Consider the following 16179-nt stretch of genomic DNA (forward strand, 5'->3'; position numbering starts at 1 on the left):
ACCCTGGGGAGAAGGGAGGGTGGCTGCTGCTGCTCCCAACACCGAGGACTCGAGCTTTTATCTGAGTAAGGCAGCGTAGAAGTGTAATGTGCAATAACATGATATTCGAACGGGCACGAAGGCACTGGCCAGATGAGCAGCAATTTTATATCGCGCGCACGCACGCTATAACATATCCCTGGCGTGCTCCTAATTCTAAGCTTGCGCCAGCACAGCAGCATAAGTTGGCTTAGGGACGCGCAAGTGAGGGGATTTTACAACAGGCGTGCGTCCAACCCATGAGCAGCTTCACCAGTTGGTCCAGCAGGTCACCCAGTCTAGAGCTGGGTCCTCCACACCGCCCTGGTTCTTTACCCCAGATCCATCGAACACTGCGTAGATGCCTGGAAATAGTTTTATAAAGACTTACACTTCCGCCATAGCAGAAGGAAATTTGTACTCATAGAAACCTAGAAATGATGGCAGAAAAGGACCAGAGGTCCCTCCAGTCTGCCCAGCAAGCTCCCCATCTGCCACGCCGTGCAGGTTACCCTCATGTATCAGTCAGGGCTGCTTGACGTGCTTTGCTTATGGACTTGGCAGTAGAAGCCGTCCTGTGTTTATTCCTTAATGTCTGCACATCAGGACCTCAGACTGTAAAAAAGTCAGGGCTTGTGTTGGTTGTCTCTGAATCCAAATTCCTCTTTCTTTCCACCCCCACCCTTCGAAGCAGAGGGCGATGTTGCAGTTGCGTCAAAAGTATCAAGGCTTATTGGTTAAGGGCAGTAATCCATGCCTTCTGTTAAGGGGATAACCACTGCTCCGTGCAGGTTACCCCCATGCTTATCAGTTTCCCAAACCGTAAAGGTTGAGGTCCTCATTGATTGCTCTCTAAATCCAATTCCCCTTTTCCCCTGCCGTTGAAGCAGAGAGCAAATGTTGGAGTTGCATCAAGAGTAGGAAGGTTTATTGGTTAAGGGCAGTAACCGCCACACCAGCAAGATACCCCCATGCATGCTTTCTTCATTTCCTTTAGGACTTGGCCATAGAAGCAATCCTGTGCTTTCCCCCTTATGTCCGTGTAACAGTATCCCAGATCATGGAAGTCGGGGCCCTCGGTTGTTGTCTGAATCCAATTCCTCTTAACCCCCTGCTGTTTAAGCGGGGAGCAATGTTGGCGTTTCATTAAATAATTACATAGAAAATCTCACTAATAGTCCAACAAGAGAACACAGAAATGTTTGAATGACTGGGTGGGTACTCACATTATATCCGCATCAAACCCTATCGCTGTGCTGACTTCTTTTTATAATCATTTAGTCAATCGATAGATGCATCTGTTGTTTACAAACTTTTATAAGGGTTGAAGACTTCCACAATTAATTCAGATTACTATATGCATATATAACTTTTTAGAGACATAAATATATATGTGTGTGTGTATGCGTAGGGCACGTAGCTACTTCAGCGCCTGCTCTTGGTCCTGTTCCCTGTCCACATTCTGCTCCTTTTCCCCCCGATGTGAGATATTCGTGCATCAGGTGGACACGCACATGTGCTACTTGTCTGCCCATCTCCCAATTCTGGCACGCGCCCAGCTTTTAAAATTCACCTTAAAATGAAAACTGAGTTGTATATCAAATGCAGTACAATAAATATTTATTTGAAGATTGGTATCAGAGTAAATATAGTGCTATATGATCTAATCTACAGTCTCTCGCCTGCGATGGGCTACAAACAGACTTTGAAGTCATCTACCAAATCCTCTTCTTGTTAAATCTCTACTAACCATGCAACGTGCACACATCAAACTTTTCTGTTAACTTGTCCTGCAGTTTATCACACAATGTGTTTGCAAACTCTTTGCATTCATCAGGGATGACGTGGACGAGTAGTTCTCATCTTCCATCTCTCCTGGGCTCTTGACCTGATTGGAAGCAGGCAATTCAAACTAAAAGTCCAAGGAGGTGAATGACCCAAACATCCACCAGACAATCAATCTGATTCCTTCCTCAGACTCTCTGAACTCCCATATAACTTTGTTATCTTTACCCACAAACTCTTCATACTAGGAGACTTCAACTACCTATCATTAAAATCATCCATTGTACCTGAAGACTGGAGGGTGGCCAATGTAACCCCAATATTTAAAAAGGGCTCCAGGGGCGAACCGGGTAACTATAGACCAGTGAGCCTGACTTCAATGCCAGGAAAAATAGTGGAAACTATTCTCAAGATCAAAATCATAGAGCATATAGAAAGACATGGTTTAATGGAACACAGTCACATGGATTTACTCATGGGAAGTCTTGCCTAACAAATCTGCTTCACTTTTTTGAAGGAGTTAATAAACATGTGGATAAAGATGAACTGGTAGACGTAGTGTACTTGGATTTTCAGAAGGCGTTTGACAAAGTTCCTCATGAAAGGCTTCTACGAAAACTAAAAAGTCATGGGATAGGAGGCGATGTCCATTCGTGGATTACAAACTGGTTAAAAGACAGGAAACAGCGAGTAGGATTAAATGGACAATTTTCTCAGTGGAAGGGAGTGGACAGTGGAGTGCCTCAGGGATCTGTACTTGGACCGGTGCTTTTCAATATTTATATAAATGATCTGGAAAGGAATACGACGAGTGAGGTTATCAAATTTGGGGACGATACAAAATTATTCAAAGTAGTTAAATCACAAGTGGATTGTGATACATTACAGGAGGACCTTGCAAGACTGGAAGATTGGGCATCCAAATGGCAGATGAAATTTAATGTGGATAAGTGCAAGGTGTTGCATATAGGGAAAAATAAATGATGCTATAGTTACACAATGTTAGGTTCCATATTAGGTGCTACACCCCAAGAAAGAGATCTGGGCATCATAGTGGATAACACAATGAAATTGTCGGTTCAGTGTGCTGTGGCAGTCAAAAAAGCAACAGAATGTTAGGAATTATTAGAAAGGGAATGGTGAATAAAACGGAAAATGTCATAATGCCTCTGTATCGCTCCATGGTGAGACCGCACCTTGAATACTGTGTAAAATTCTGGTCACCGCATCTCAAAAAAGATATAGTTGTGATGGAGAAGGTACAGAGAAGGGCAACCAAAATGATAAGGGGAATGGAACAACTCCCCTATGAGGAAAGACTAAAGAGGTTAGGGCTGTTCAGCTTGGAGAAAAGGCAGCTGAGGGGGGCGGGGGAGGGATATGATAGAGGTCTTTAAAATCATGAGAGGTCTAAAATGGGTAAATGTGATTCTGTTATTTACGCTTTCCGATAATAGAAGGACTAGGGGGCACTCCATGAAGTTAGCATGTAGCACATTTAAAACTAATCGGAGAAAGTTCTTTTTCACTCAACGCACAATTAAACTCTGGAATTTGTTGCCAGGGGATGTGCTTAGTGCAGTTAGTGTAGCTGGGTTTAAACAAGATTTGGATAAGTTCTTGGAGGAGAAGTCCATTACCTGCTATTAATTAAGTTGACTTAGATAATAGCCACTGCTATTATCTAAGTCGACTTAGTTTTTGGGAACTTGCCAGGTTCTTATGGCCTGGATTGGCCACTGTTGGAAACAGGATGCTGGGCTTGATGGACCCTTGGTCTGACCCAGTATGGCATGTTCTTATGCACAGGCCCCCTCCCAAAGGTAACGACATCAGCTTCCAATGGAATATGGAGGATCTTGGACTCTCACACCTAATCAAATTCCTACTTCTCAAGGTAGTTGGTATCTAGGCTTCCTGTTTCACTGCACTAGCATTAACATAGCCCCTAGCACAGTAATGGTAGATTCTGTATCCTGGTTAGTCTTATTTCCTAGTGCGGGCTACACTCCTCGTCTCAGAAAAAAAAAATCATATTCCTCAGCCCAAACTTCTAACCAGAAATATGACCCTTGTCTCATTGACAAGCTCCTTAACCTACTAAAAATACCGACCACTTCCGAAGCAGTGAAACCTCGTCCAACAATGGTATGATGAGTTTAGCATAGTCATCGATACCCTAGCCTCCCTCAAAACTAATCCAACCAGGCCTCTCAGGAACCTCCTCTTGGTTGCATGAAGGTCTCCCACTCCTGAAAGAACAATTCCATCAACTTGAACGGAACTGGACACCAGCTCATGCCTGTAGGGACGCCTTGCTCTGTGTGCATATGGTCCCTAGCTTAAGCCCTTTCTAAGGGGTACGCTTTAAAAAAAGGCACACACACAAGAAGACCGCGTGCATAAAAGCACACGCGTGGGTAAATCTATTTTGAAACCTGCTGCTTGTGCACGTAACACAGGGAACGCGAGTAACTTTGCGCATAAAAAAAGGGACAAGGGAGGGGCCAATGTGTTTGCGCATGAGCGGCTATTTAAAAGCCTGGTAAAGTGATGCACGTCGCTGTTTTACCTGCGCGCAATTACTTCTGCTCGATATCAGGTGTAAGTGATCGTAAACATCTTGAAAGTGAAAATATGACTGGGTGAGGGCTCTGGGTAAACTGGTGAGAGTGCAGGCTGAAGAACCAGACTGGTAAAGCTGGTAACGTCTTGCACACGCACATATTTTAAAATTGTGCTCACTTGTGCGTGCAAAAGCCAAGAAGTCTTAAGGAAAATACATAGATAACGCTTCCTTCTGCAACTGCTTACAATTCGGAGCACACCTAGGCGCGCACGTTCGCCCGGTCTATATAGAATTCAGGTGTATGTGCACTCTCGGCCACGTATGCTGGTTTTAAAGTTACCATCCCTGGATTTAGGAGTTGCGGGAACCTCCTACGAGGATGCACTGGAGGGTGAGGAGCAGCGTGGCAGTGTTGTTTAGTCTGGAGAGTAAGGAACGAGTGCTCCCACAGCCTGGTACAAGGAGGAGGAGGAGGAGCGCGTTCCTAGCCCTGCTCCCCACAGTCCGCAGGATTTGTCTGTGGGCGTGGAGAGGAGGAAGAGCTTTCTGAAAGTCTGGATTTGGAAGAGGTTTTGTGGAGCCTGGTCCTACCTCACTGGGTTCTCCCCATGCCTGGAGGAGGTCGGGATGAAGAGCTGGGATTCTCTGCCTGCGATACAAGGAGGGGGTGGCAGAGAAGAGAGAAGTATTTTTGGAAAAACGTTTTGTTTGGGGAGGAGATTTTGCCACTGGCTTCTTGCCTGCGAGAAGGGGACGACATTTGTGTTCAGGAACATTGGAGACAGAGATAGGAGCCCCCTTGCCACCATCCGGAGGGCTCGGTCATTTTCCTGCTGCTTGCCACCAAAAAAAGGAGATTGGCTGAACAGTGCAGGTCTGAGGCCATCAAAAGTTTTTGGGATTTGTTTTTTTGTGAACATTGATTGAAGAGTTGGTTGCTGATTGGACTTGAAGTATTTTTGGTTACAGCCCTGCCAGTGCCCAGCACCTCCGTTCAGAGATTAAGGTGCCCTAAAGCAGGGAAGTCCAAAGAAAGAAATCCTGAAGGCACTGAGAGACTGCGTGGTGTTAGTCTCCACCCCTGTGAGCTTCAATCCTCCTCCCCGCCGGAAAGAACCCCAGCACCCCGGGGATCTGGGAGAACGTGGCCCCTGCAGGAGGTCCCCGAAGCAGGGGCGCCATGCAAGAAAATACTAATCAGACATTTGGCTGGCAAAAAATGACACTTTCTAAACAATTTGAGCTACCAAAAAATCTCCCAGGAAACCGTTTCCACCTAGATGTCAGGGGCATATACTGCCTGTGAGGGACGAGCAGGAGCTGAACAGGAGTAAAGGAGTCTCCTGCCTGTCCCAGCCACCTTCCCCTCGAGCTGAGGCCTCAGGCTCTGGTGCCCAGCAGGGCTTGGATAACAAAGCAGGAGCTGAAGGATTCAAGAGCACAGAAGAAGACGAGAGCTAAAGGAGCAGGGACTCCGACAGATGTAAGGAACCCTTAGGGCTAAACGAGCGCGGACTCCGACAGACGTAAGGAACCCTTAGGGCTAAACGAGCGCGGACTCCGACAGACGTAAGGAACCCTTAGGGCTAAACGAGCAGGGACTCCGACAGACGTAAGGAACCCTTAGGGCTAAACGAGCAGGGACTCCGACAGACGTAAGGAACTCCTCAGGGCTAAACGAGCGCGGACTCCGACAGACGTAAGGAACCCTTAGGGCTAAACGAGCAGGGACTCCGTCAGACGTAAGGAACCCTTAGGGCTAAACGAGCGCGGACTCCGACAGACGTAAGGAACCCTTAGGGCTAAACGAGCAGGGACTCCGACAGACGTAAGGAACCCTTAGGGTAAACAAGTGCGGACTCCGACAGACGTAAGGAACCCTTAGGGCTAAACGAGTGCGGACTCCGACAGACGTATGGAACCCTTAGGGCTAAACGAGCGCGGACTCCGACAGACGTAAGGAACCCTTAGGGCTAAATGAGCGCGGACTCCGACAGACGTAAGGAACCCTTAGGGCTAAACGAGTGCGGACTCCGACAGACGTAAGGAACTCCTCAGGGCTAAACGAGCAGGGACTCCGACAGATGTAAGGAACCCTTAGGGCTAAACGAGCGCGGACTCCGACAGACGTAAGGAACCCTTAGGGCTAAACGAGTGCGGACTCCGACAGACGTAAGGAACTCCTCAGGGCTAAACGAGCAGGGACTCCGACAGACGTAAGGAACCCTTAGGGTAAACGAGCACAGACTCCGACAGACTTAAGGAACCCTTAGGGCTAAACGAGCAGGGACTCCGACAGACGTAAGGAACCCTTAGGGCTAAACGAGCAGGGACTCCGACAGACTTAAGGAACCCTTAGGGTAAATGAGCACAGACTCCGACAGACTTAAGGAACCCTTAGGGTAAACGAGCACAGACTCCGACAGATGTAAGGAACTCCTCAGGGCTAAACGAGAACGGACTCCGACAGACGTAAGGAACCCTTAGGGGTAAACGAGCGCGGACTCCGACAGACGTAAGGAACCCTTAGGGCTAAACGAGCACGGACTCCGACAGACGTAAGGAACCCTTAGGGCTAAACTAGCGCGGACTCCGACAGACGTAAGGAACCCTTAGGGCTAAACGAGCAGGGACTCCGACAGACGTAAGGAACCCTTAGGGCTAAACGAGTGCGGACTCCGACAGACGTAAGGAACTCCTCAGGGCTAAACGAGCAGGGACTCCGACAGACGTAAGGAACTCCTCAGGGCTAAACGAGCAGGGACTCCGACAGATGTAAGGAACTCCTCAGGGCTAAACGAGCAGGGACTCCGACAGATGTAAGGAACTCCTCAGGGCTAAACGAGCACGGACTCCGACAGACGTAAGGAACCCTTAGGGCTAAACGAGTGCGGACTCCGACAGACGTAAGGAACTCCTCAGGGCTAAACGAGCGCGGACTCCGACAGACGTAAGGAACCCTTAGGGCTAAACGAGCGCGGACTCCGACAGACGTAAGGAACCCTTAGGGCTAAACGAGCAGGGACTCCGACAGACGTAAGGAACCCTTAGGGCTAAACGAGCAGGGACTCCGACAGACTTAAGGAACCCTTAGGGTAAATGAGCACAGACTCCGACAGACTTAAGGAACCCTTAGGGTAAACGAGCACAGACTCCGACAGATGTAAGGAACTCCTCAGGGCTAAACGAGAACGGACTCCGACAGACGTAAGGAACCCTTAGGTGTAAACGAGCGCGGACTCCGACAGACGTAAGGAACCCTTAGGGCTAAACGAGCACGGACTCCGACAGACGTAAGGAACCCTTAGGGCTAAACGAGCACGGACTCCGACAGACGTAAGGAACCCTTAGGGCTAAACTAGCGCGGACTCCGACAGACGTAAGGAACCCTTAGGGCTAAACGAGCAGGGACTCCGACAGACGTAAGGAACCCTTAGGGTAAACAAGTGCGGACTCCGACAGACGTAAGGAACCCTTAGGGCTAAACGAGCGCAGACTCCGACAGACGTATGGAACCCTTAGGGCTAAACGAGCGCGGACTCCGACAGACGTAAGGAACCCTTAGGGCTAAATGAGCGCGGACTCCGACAGACGTAAGGAACCCTTAGGGCTAAACGAGCAGGGACTCCGACAGATGTAAGCAACCCTTGGTTTCCTTACCATAAGGAGTGGACTAACTAGCTGGGGAGGTGCAGAGGGATTTAGTTAAGAGGGGGTTGGATTTTGCTCCCCGCGTGGGAGACAAAGATGGTGTTGACTTAGCCCCTCCACACAACTGCTTAGCTCTGCGGTCCCTACCCTCCCTCTGAGATCCCCTGTGCTTGTCCCATGCTTTCTTGAATTCAGATGCTGTCCTTGTCTTCACCTCCTCCACTGGGAGGCTATGCCTTGCATCCACCACCCTCTCTATACATAAATATGCATAGGGGTATATAATGCTGATTCAATGTGTGGGGGAGGTGCCAGCAAGAGCGGTGAGTCCAGGGACCTCCCCTTATAGGAGAGGGACCTGCAGGGGTTTTCCCCCTCAAGAGGGAAAGGCCCAAGGCTGAAGAGGTTTTCCCTCTCATGGGGACCCGGATGACGTGTGTGTCCCCACGGCCCATGGAAGACCTGAGGAGAGAAGCTGGGAGAGGCTGCCTGAGTGAGATCTATGGAGAGCAGGATGCAGAGCACTTGACCTAAGGAGCAGGGGCGGATTCCCGATGACGACCGGCCCGGGGATTCGCCGCCCAGGAGATACCACGTGGTCTGCTGAGCATGGTTCTGTCGCAGCCGCGTTCGGCAGACCACGTGACTAGAGCGACCGGCCCACCGGGGGATGCCCGATCCCCCGATACTGCTAAGGAGGGAAGGGAGCCTGTAATCCATGAGGGAGTACTACGGTGTGTCATACTGAAGGAAGGTTGATGGACCCTAGTGAATGGTCCAGTTTGATGTGGTATAACCGGGAGACGGGAGTACAAATGAAATGATGACATTTCTGGGGAGTAAAGTGGAAATGTTGGAGGGTATTTTGGAGAGACTGGAAGAAATCCTTTGACCTTTAATAGTTTTGTTAACTTGGTAGTCCTAAAGCTGCTTGTTGGCTTTGAAAGTCTGTGAACTCTGGTTAATGTGGTGCTTTCATGTAGCCCCTACTATCTTGTAAATGTAGATTGGATAGTATTTCAAGGTATAAACGTTTGTTTGGAATATATCTTGGAGTCACCACCAGCACAAAGCAGTGGCAGAGGAGGAACTGGGTTCATAGAGGGAAGGGTTTCTCTCTGCCCCTGGGCCTAGGTCCACTCACCATCTGCTTCCGAAGACTCTGGTGCTCGGCCCGCGCGTGTGTCAGACGCTCTCACGGTTACATAAGCCCTTTTACACGAGATGCTGTGGATTTTAGTGTTTTATTTATATTTAAAAATCATTTATATTCTGCCCATACTGAAATATAATGCTAAGCGGGTTACAAGGTTAAAACGAAAAAACCAATATAAAAGCTAAATCAACTCACAATTAAAACATATAGACCTCAACCTTAGCATAGAGTTTCCTGGCTGATATAAGCACATCATCTCCATGGTTTACGAGAGAGGGCAGCTGAAGGCTGCTTGAAACAAAAGTCTTTCAATGCTTTCGAAAAACCTAAAATATCATCTAAAGCCCATAAGAAACCAGGCAGAGCGTTCTACAAATCAGGGCCCTTAATACGAAAGGTTCACTTCCTTGTTACCATCAGCCTGGAGAACGGTTAAGACATTTTTTTTTTGCTTGAGAGCGTAACATCCATGAGAGATTATAGAGAGTTAAAAGATCGGCAAGGTAAGAAGGGACCATTCATTTGCAAGACTTTAAAAATTAGAACTAAAATTTAAAATGCCACTCTCTGCTGTACAGGCAACCAATGCAACTCTGGGAAAAGTGATGTCGCGTGATCCCATCTGCGCCCGCTCATGACGCGATGGGCGGCGGAATTTTGTAAAACTCGCAGGCCCCTGATCGTGGAAGCTGGGAGCCTGAGGCACAACAAAGTACAATAATCTAAAGGCTTGAACCTTCAGCTCTTTAATCACTACGCTCTAAAATGGGTTTCAAGTGGCGCAGTGTGCGTAATTTAAAATAATCCCTTCTAAGAATGTGTCGGAAATGGGGTTTAAATGAGAGCTTGAAATCAAATAAGAATCCCCAATTTTTGTAGAGTGTCCCAAAATTGAATGGGACTACCCGTGATGGAAGAAGGGTTTAGCAATTGCCCAATCAAAATATCTTCCCATCTTGAAAAGCCAATAGCCTCCAATTTGCTATAACATTCAGTAATAAATGAGTGAAAGGCTACGGGTGACAGTATTCAATGTAGAGGATAAATTTGCCTTCACGGGGAAATAAAGTTGCACATCGTCAGCGTAAATTTGAAACGTAATAGAGTGTTGATCCAATAAATCACAGAGAAGTCTCAAATAGATATTAAAAAGGGCTGACGACGATGCAAAACTCTGTGATACCCCTGAGGGCGGCACAAACCATTCGGAGGGCCCCCTGCCCCAGAAAAGCAAGCGTGCTGATCCTGTCCCTCAAGGTACAACTGAAACTATGAAAGAACAATTCCCCCAGCACCAAAATCCCTCGGTCACTTCAAAAGTATGGCGTGGGCTTCGGTGAAGAAGGCTGATGACACATCAAGAAAGGTGGTGACTACCGACCCAGCTCCTGCAAAAGGGTAACTGTCATGGGAAAAGGACAGACTTTCAGTGCAACGCTTCTGACAAAAACCAAACTGGTGCAGATGCAAAACATTGTCATCCCTGAAGAAAATCGACCCGTTGGGGATAAACAAGTTTTGCCAGAGGTTTCCCCAGAGTGACAAGACTAGAAATTGGCTGTTAGCTTGAGGAGCATCAACATCTGGCTAGGTTACCCTTTTTTAAAGCCATCTGGTATCCCCTCTCCTCTACCAAAAGATTTACTAGCATGGTGGTGATATCCAGAAATTTGTCTTTAAGTTGGAAGAGAATTGTAAGTAGACGTGGGCTCAGAGAGCAAGAGGAGTTCTTGAGTTTGGCAAACCACTTCAATTTTGGATTTGGCCACCCTCTGAAAAACTTGCCAGACTGCGGGAACGAATGTGGATGCAGCAAGGTGTGGCCGAGGCGACTGACGAGCACAGACAACTGCTCAGGTCACCGAGTGTAGAATCTGCAGAAGTGCGAGGGCTAAGCGCCGAGGCCTGGAATTAATTATCGGTCAGGCTAGTGACAACTGTAAATAAAGCAGGTGGACGGTTAGGCTGTCCTCAATCCTTGAGATATGAACATTCTTGCAGGCAGTTTCATAAAGGGCTCTGCAAACGGTATCTGGGCTGTAAATAATACCCATAAGCAAATACGATGAAGGAACATTGGGTAGCAATGAAAGAATAAACATTATAAAATACTGTGCACAAAGAGTGCAGTCCATCGCAGTGATTCATGCCGTTTGATCAACATAAGAAATATATTACATGCCGACAAAAGTGGGTGCATTGCGTGGGACGCTCACAGCAGCACCTGATGGTAGGAGCATGCAATGAGCTCTTTTTTTCTTGCTGTTGTGTCGCTAAGGATTCTCTCTATATTGTGGAAAAGACCTAACGCGTTGCTTCTCATGAACCACTTTTTTCTGTTCTGTGACGTAAACTATCTGAATGTTATAGGGAACGTCAATAAATCAGAAATACTCTGCTGCCGCAGGGCTGAGATGCACTAAAAATTGAATTTTAAGAGCTGGACGTGAGCTGAAATCAGGAGATGTGCGGGCATCTGGCACTTGCACGTGTCCACCCGATTTTATAAGGCAGGCAGATGTGCGCACAAGTGCCAATGCGCAAATATCTCGCATTGGCCAAAAACGGGCGGGGCGTGGGCATTCCAGGGCGGGGCCATGAGAAATGCATGCAAGTACCTGCACACCTGGGCACGAGCACTTTACTTCTGCTATGGAGGAGGTGTAAGCTGAAAAGAAAGTCAACAATAGAAATAAACAGAGAGGGAAAAGGATTACAATCCAATTACCATAAAACAATCCATTAAACCTATTTAAATCACAAATGACAAAATCATAAAAAAACAGCTCAAAAATATTTTAATCTGCAGCCTCTCGCCGCACAATGGGCCGCAAGCTGTAATCAGCCTTTAGAGCAGTTTAAGATTTTAATCATTTAATGTCATTTGTGAACAGGTATCTCCTTATAAGATTTTTATTACATCTTTATTCCTAAACTCATTCCAAGCAATAGTTATTTTTATAAACTTCAAATTTTCCCAATTTTTTAAGCACCAACTAATACTGAAAAACGAGGTATAAAATCGAATACTTAGCCAAATGATTGGAGTATTTGAAACAGCAGTAACAGCTTATCCACCACAATTCTCAAAAATTCCCAACATGAATCATGTTTCAACTGTACATCAGTCTTCGTCAGGGGATTTTAATATAGAAACATAGAAACATAGAAATGACGGCAGAAGAAGACCAAACGGCCCATCCAGTCTGCCCAGCAAGCTACGCAGTTTATCCATTTTTTTTTTTAATCTCCCCCCCCCCCCCCCCCCCCCCCCCCCCCCGTCACTATTGGCTTCCAGCACCCTCCGGCCCCAATTCCCTTCCACCCCTCCACCAATGCAGAGAGCAGCGCTGTATCCGCATCCCAGTGAACATCCAGCTCAATCAGGGGTAGCAACTGCCGCAATAAACGGCCACACCCCTGCCCCATACTCCTACCCACCTCTGTTTTGTTTGTTTGTTTTTTGTTTTTTTGTTTTGGTTTTTTGTTTTTTGTTTTTTTGGAGATGGCCGCCCTCCAACCTTCCGCTCCGTGAAGGTGGAACACAAACCACTGGCATCCCGCTCCGTGAATGCCTCTGTGGCTACTGCCGCTCCGTGCAGTGTTTTGCTGCCTGAAGGTGGAACAACTACTGGCCACTGGCATCCCGCTCCAGTGGCCAGTAGTATAACTCGAATTGGCCAATATTCTCCATATTCCCGGATGGAAAAACCGTTTACTTACTTGAGACATGGTAGCGCCATTTTTAAATTTTATTAAGAGACGGTTTTTCCGTCCGGGAATATGGAGAATATTGGCCAATTCGAGTTATATACAGCTTGCGGCCCATTGTGCGGCGAGAGGCTGCAGATTAAAATATTTTTGAGCTGTTTTTTTATGATTTTGTCATTTGTGATTTAAATAGGTTTAATGGATTGTTTTATGGTAATTGGATTGTAATCCTTTTCCCTCTCTGTTTATTTCTATTGTTGATTATTCTGAGAGGTGGTTTGCTTCTGAGTTTTTTAGCTTAAAAGAAAGTTACAGGAGTCTGGGGTAACTGGGGGGAGGACCTAGCAGAACACCGGGCAGACTGGTGGATGAACTGATGAAACTGCTCCTCAGTTGGGCATCCATAACACTGCTGGGCGCGCACAGGTACACTTGCCTAGGCTATTTTATGAGGAACATGTGTGTGAATGTGCGTGTTATAAAACTGCCATGCCTCTGGGTGCACACCAATGCGCACGCGTGTATGTACGCCTGGGTGCCCGTTCGAAAGCTACATCTTAGTGAGAGCCTTGGAGTCTGGATTCAGTTTGGCCTGCCTTGCCCAGCTCGTCGGGGTCACCAGCACACTTTCCTTTCGCCAACAGCTGGGGAGGGCAGGAGTCTCTTCTGAAGGTGACGCTGTCTGTGCTTCTCCTGCAGATCCCCTCCGTGATGCCAAGGTTTACATGAACTTCATGATGCAACACTGCTGCTATGATGCTGTCCCCACCAGCAACAAACTGGTCGTCTTCGACACCACCTTACAGGTATGAGGGAGGAGGCCAGTTTAACCCTGCTTCCTAGCTGACGTTCGCTTTGCCCCATCTTGAGGGCGAGCTCCGGTCTTGGAGAACTGCACGTGGGGTTTTGTCTTACTTTTGTTGTCCGTGATTCCTTCTCAGTAGGGCACGAAGAAGTCTTAACTCTTTTGTTTTAAAGAAAAGCAAGGCTATTTCAGTAAGTTAAACCTCATAATGCTTCTTACCTGACTTTCTATGCTCCGTTAGGCCAGCATAGCAGAATTTAGGCACGTTTTATTGGAAAACTTACATTTCTTACTTGAGTTCACTTCTGCAGAAAATTCAAACTTTCTTCTACTCGCCCACCATGCGTTCCCTCCTCAGTGCTCCCCAGACTTTCTTCGGCAGGCAGATGACTCTTACACTGCTGAATCTCCACCTGGTGGCTGCAGCGGATGCCGGGATTAGCTTCCCCGAACGCCTGCACCAGGCTCCCTCTCTGAGCAGGTTCCGTCCTCATCTCTTCAAGGCTGCTTCTACCACTTAAACCTTGAATCCTCCTGCTCATGCAGAAGATGTTAGCAATCCGGGCTGCAAAGTGCATTTTTCAACTTATACAGGCAGTCCTGGGGTTATCAACCTCTGCCCATTCACAGTAACAACAAACATAGCCCAAGCTCTGCTTTATTGCTTACAGTCCCACCACCATGCTTGTTGGTGCTGGATTTAATACCTACCTACAACCACCTACTTTAAATCTCTTTCCCTCTCTGCACAGACCCTCCGCAGTCTCCCACACACACTTCTCCTCTCTGTACAGATTGATAAGCTATTTTCCTCCTTATGTGACCCTGCACAATCTCCCGAACTCGCTCCCGCTCTCTATACGGCTAAAGAAGGCACTGCCTCCCTATGTGACTCCCACAGGCTCCCACACTCGCTACCTCTCTCTGTACAGATACAGAAGGCACTGCCTCCCTATGTGACTCCTGCAGGCTCCCACACTCACTCGCTCCCTCTCTCTGTACAGATACAGAAGGCACTGCCTCCCTATGTGACTCCCGCAGGCTCCCACACTCGCTTGCTCCCTCTCTCTGTACAGATACAGAAGGCACTGCCTCCCTATGTGACTCCTGCAGGCGCCCACACTCGCTACCTCTCTCTGTACAGATACAGAAGGCACTGCCTCCCTATGTGACTCCCACAGGCTCCCACACTCGCTACCTCTCTCTGTACAGATACAGAAGGCACTGCCTCCCTATGTGACTCCTGCAGGCTCCCACACTCACTCGCTCCCTCTCTCTGTACAGATACAGAAGGCACTGCCTCCCTATGTGACTCCCGCAGGCTCCCACACTCGCTTGCTCCCTCTCTCTGTACAGATACAGAAGGCACTGCCTCCCTATGTGACTCCTGCAGGCTTCCACACTCACTATCTCTCTCTGTACAGATACAGAAGGCACTGCCTCCCTATGTGACTCCTGCAGGCTCCCACACTCGCTACCTCTCTCTGTACAGATAGAGAAGGCACTGCCTCCCTATGTGACTCCCGCAGGCTCCCACACTCGCTACCTCTCTCTGTACAGATACAGAAGGCGTTTCCTCCCTGTATGACCCTGCACTCTCCCGTTTTCTGTACACAGATCAAGAAGGCTTTTTTCGCACTGGTGGCCAATGGTGTGAGAGCGGCTCCTCTCTGGGACAGTAAGCAACAATGCTTTGTGGGTAAGTGTGACTGGAACATAAGCCTGGGATAAAATAGGCAATGGGGCATGGAGGTAAAGGCTGCTTTCTGTTCTCCACAGGGATGCTGACTATCACAGACTTCATTAACATCCTGCATCGCTACTACAAGTCCCCGCTGGTGAGGACTGCGGCTCCCCGAGGCCCCGAGGCTCTGTGCTGTCACATCTGTCTGTCCTGTGTTTGTGGGAGCCAGTGAGTAGGGTGCAGATCAGCTCCTCTGTATTTTTTTGCCTCCAAAATATTCCCCAGATATAATGCATGCTGCCTCTGTACCGCTGCATATGTCACCCACTATCCTATCTAAAAACCAGGGTCCAGCTGCTCAGTGAATGTGCTTTCTGTGTCTACGAGTGAGTGTGATTATTGCTTGTGCCTCTGCTGTGATAGTGTGCGTGTGTGTGTGTGTGTGCCTGGAGTGGCATTTTCTCACACCCTCTTATACAAGCTTCCTCTCTTTAGGGCTCATATACACCCTCTCATAGAGGCTTCCTCTCTCTAGTGCACATACGCACCCTCTCATACAAGCTTCCTCTCTAGTGCACATACGCACCCTCTCATACAAGCTTCCTCTCTAGTGCACATATACACCCTCTCATAGAGACTTCCTCTCTCTAGTGCACATACACACCCTCTCATAGAGGCTTCCTCTCTCTCTAGTGCACATACGCACCCTCTCATACAAGCTTCCTCTCTAGTGCACATATACACCCTCTCATAGAGACTTCCTCTCTCTAGTGCACATACACACCCTCTCATAGAGGCTT

The 16179-nt window shown here is 48.0% G+C and overlaps 1 protein-coding gene across 1 annotated transcript in view; it reads left to right on the forward strand.

The window, feature by feature from the left end:
• Positions 1-1841: 1841 nt before the first annotated feature.
• Positions 1842-16179, forward strand: part of LOC115082458 (5'-AMP-activated protein kinase subunit gamma-3-like) — a gene marked incomplete at its 3' end in the record, with an annotated part of 63588 nt that continues 49250 nt past the window's right edge. Inside the window, 4 exon segments of the mRNA XM_029586687.1 lie at positions 1842-1946; positions 13590-13696; positions 15313-15394; positions 15475-15533. Of these exon segments, the coding sequence (XP_029442547.1) occupies positions 13616-13696; positions 15313-15394; positions 15475-15533 (222 nt within the window).

The sequence above is a fragment of the Rhinatrema bivittatum genome, unplaced genomic scaffold (genome assembly GCF_901001135.1).
Source record: "Rhinatrema bivittatum unplaced genomic scaffold, aRhiBiv1.1, whole genome shotgun sequence".
In the NCBI taxonomy this organism is placed as follows: domain Eukaryota; kingdom Metazoa; phylum Chordata; class Amphibia; order Gymnophiona; family Rhinatrematidae; genus Rhinatrema; species Rhinatrema bivittatum.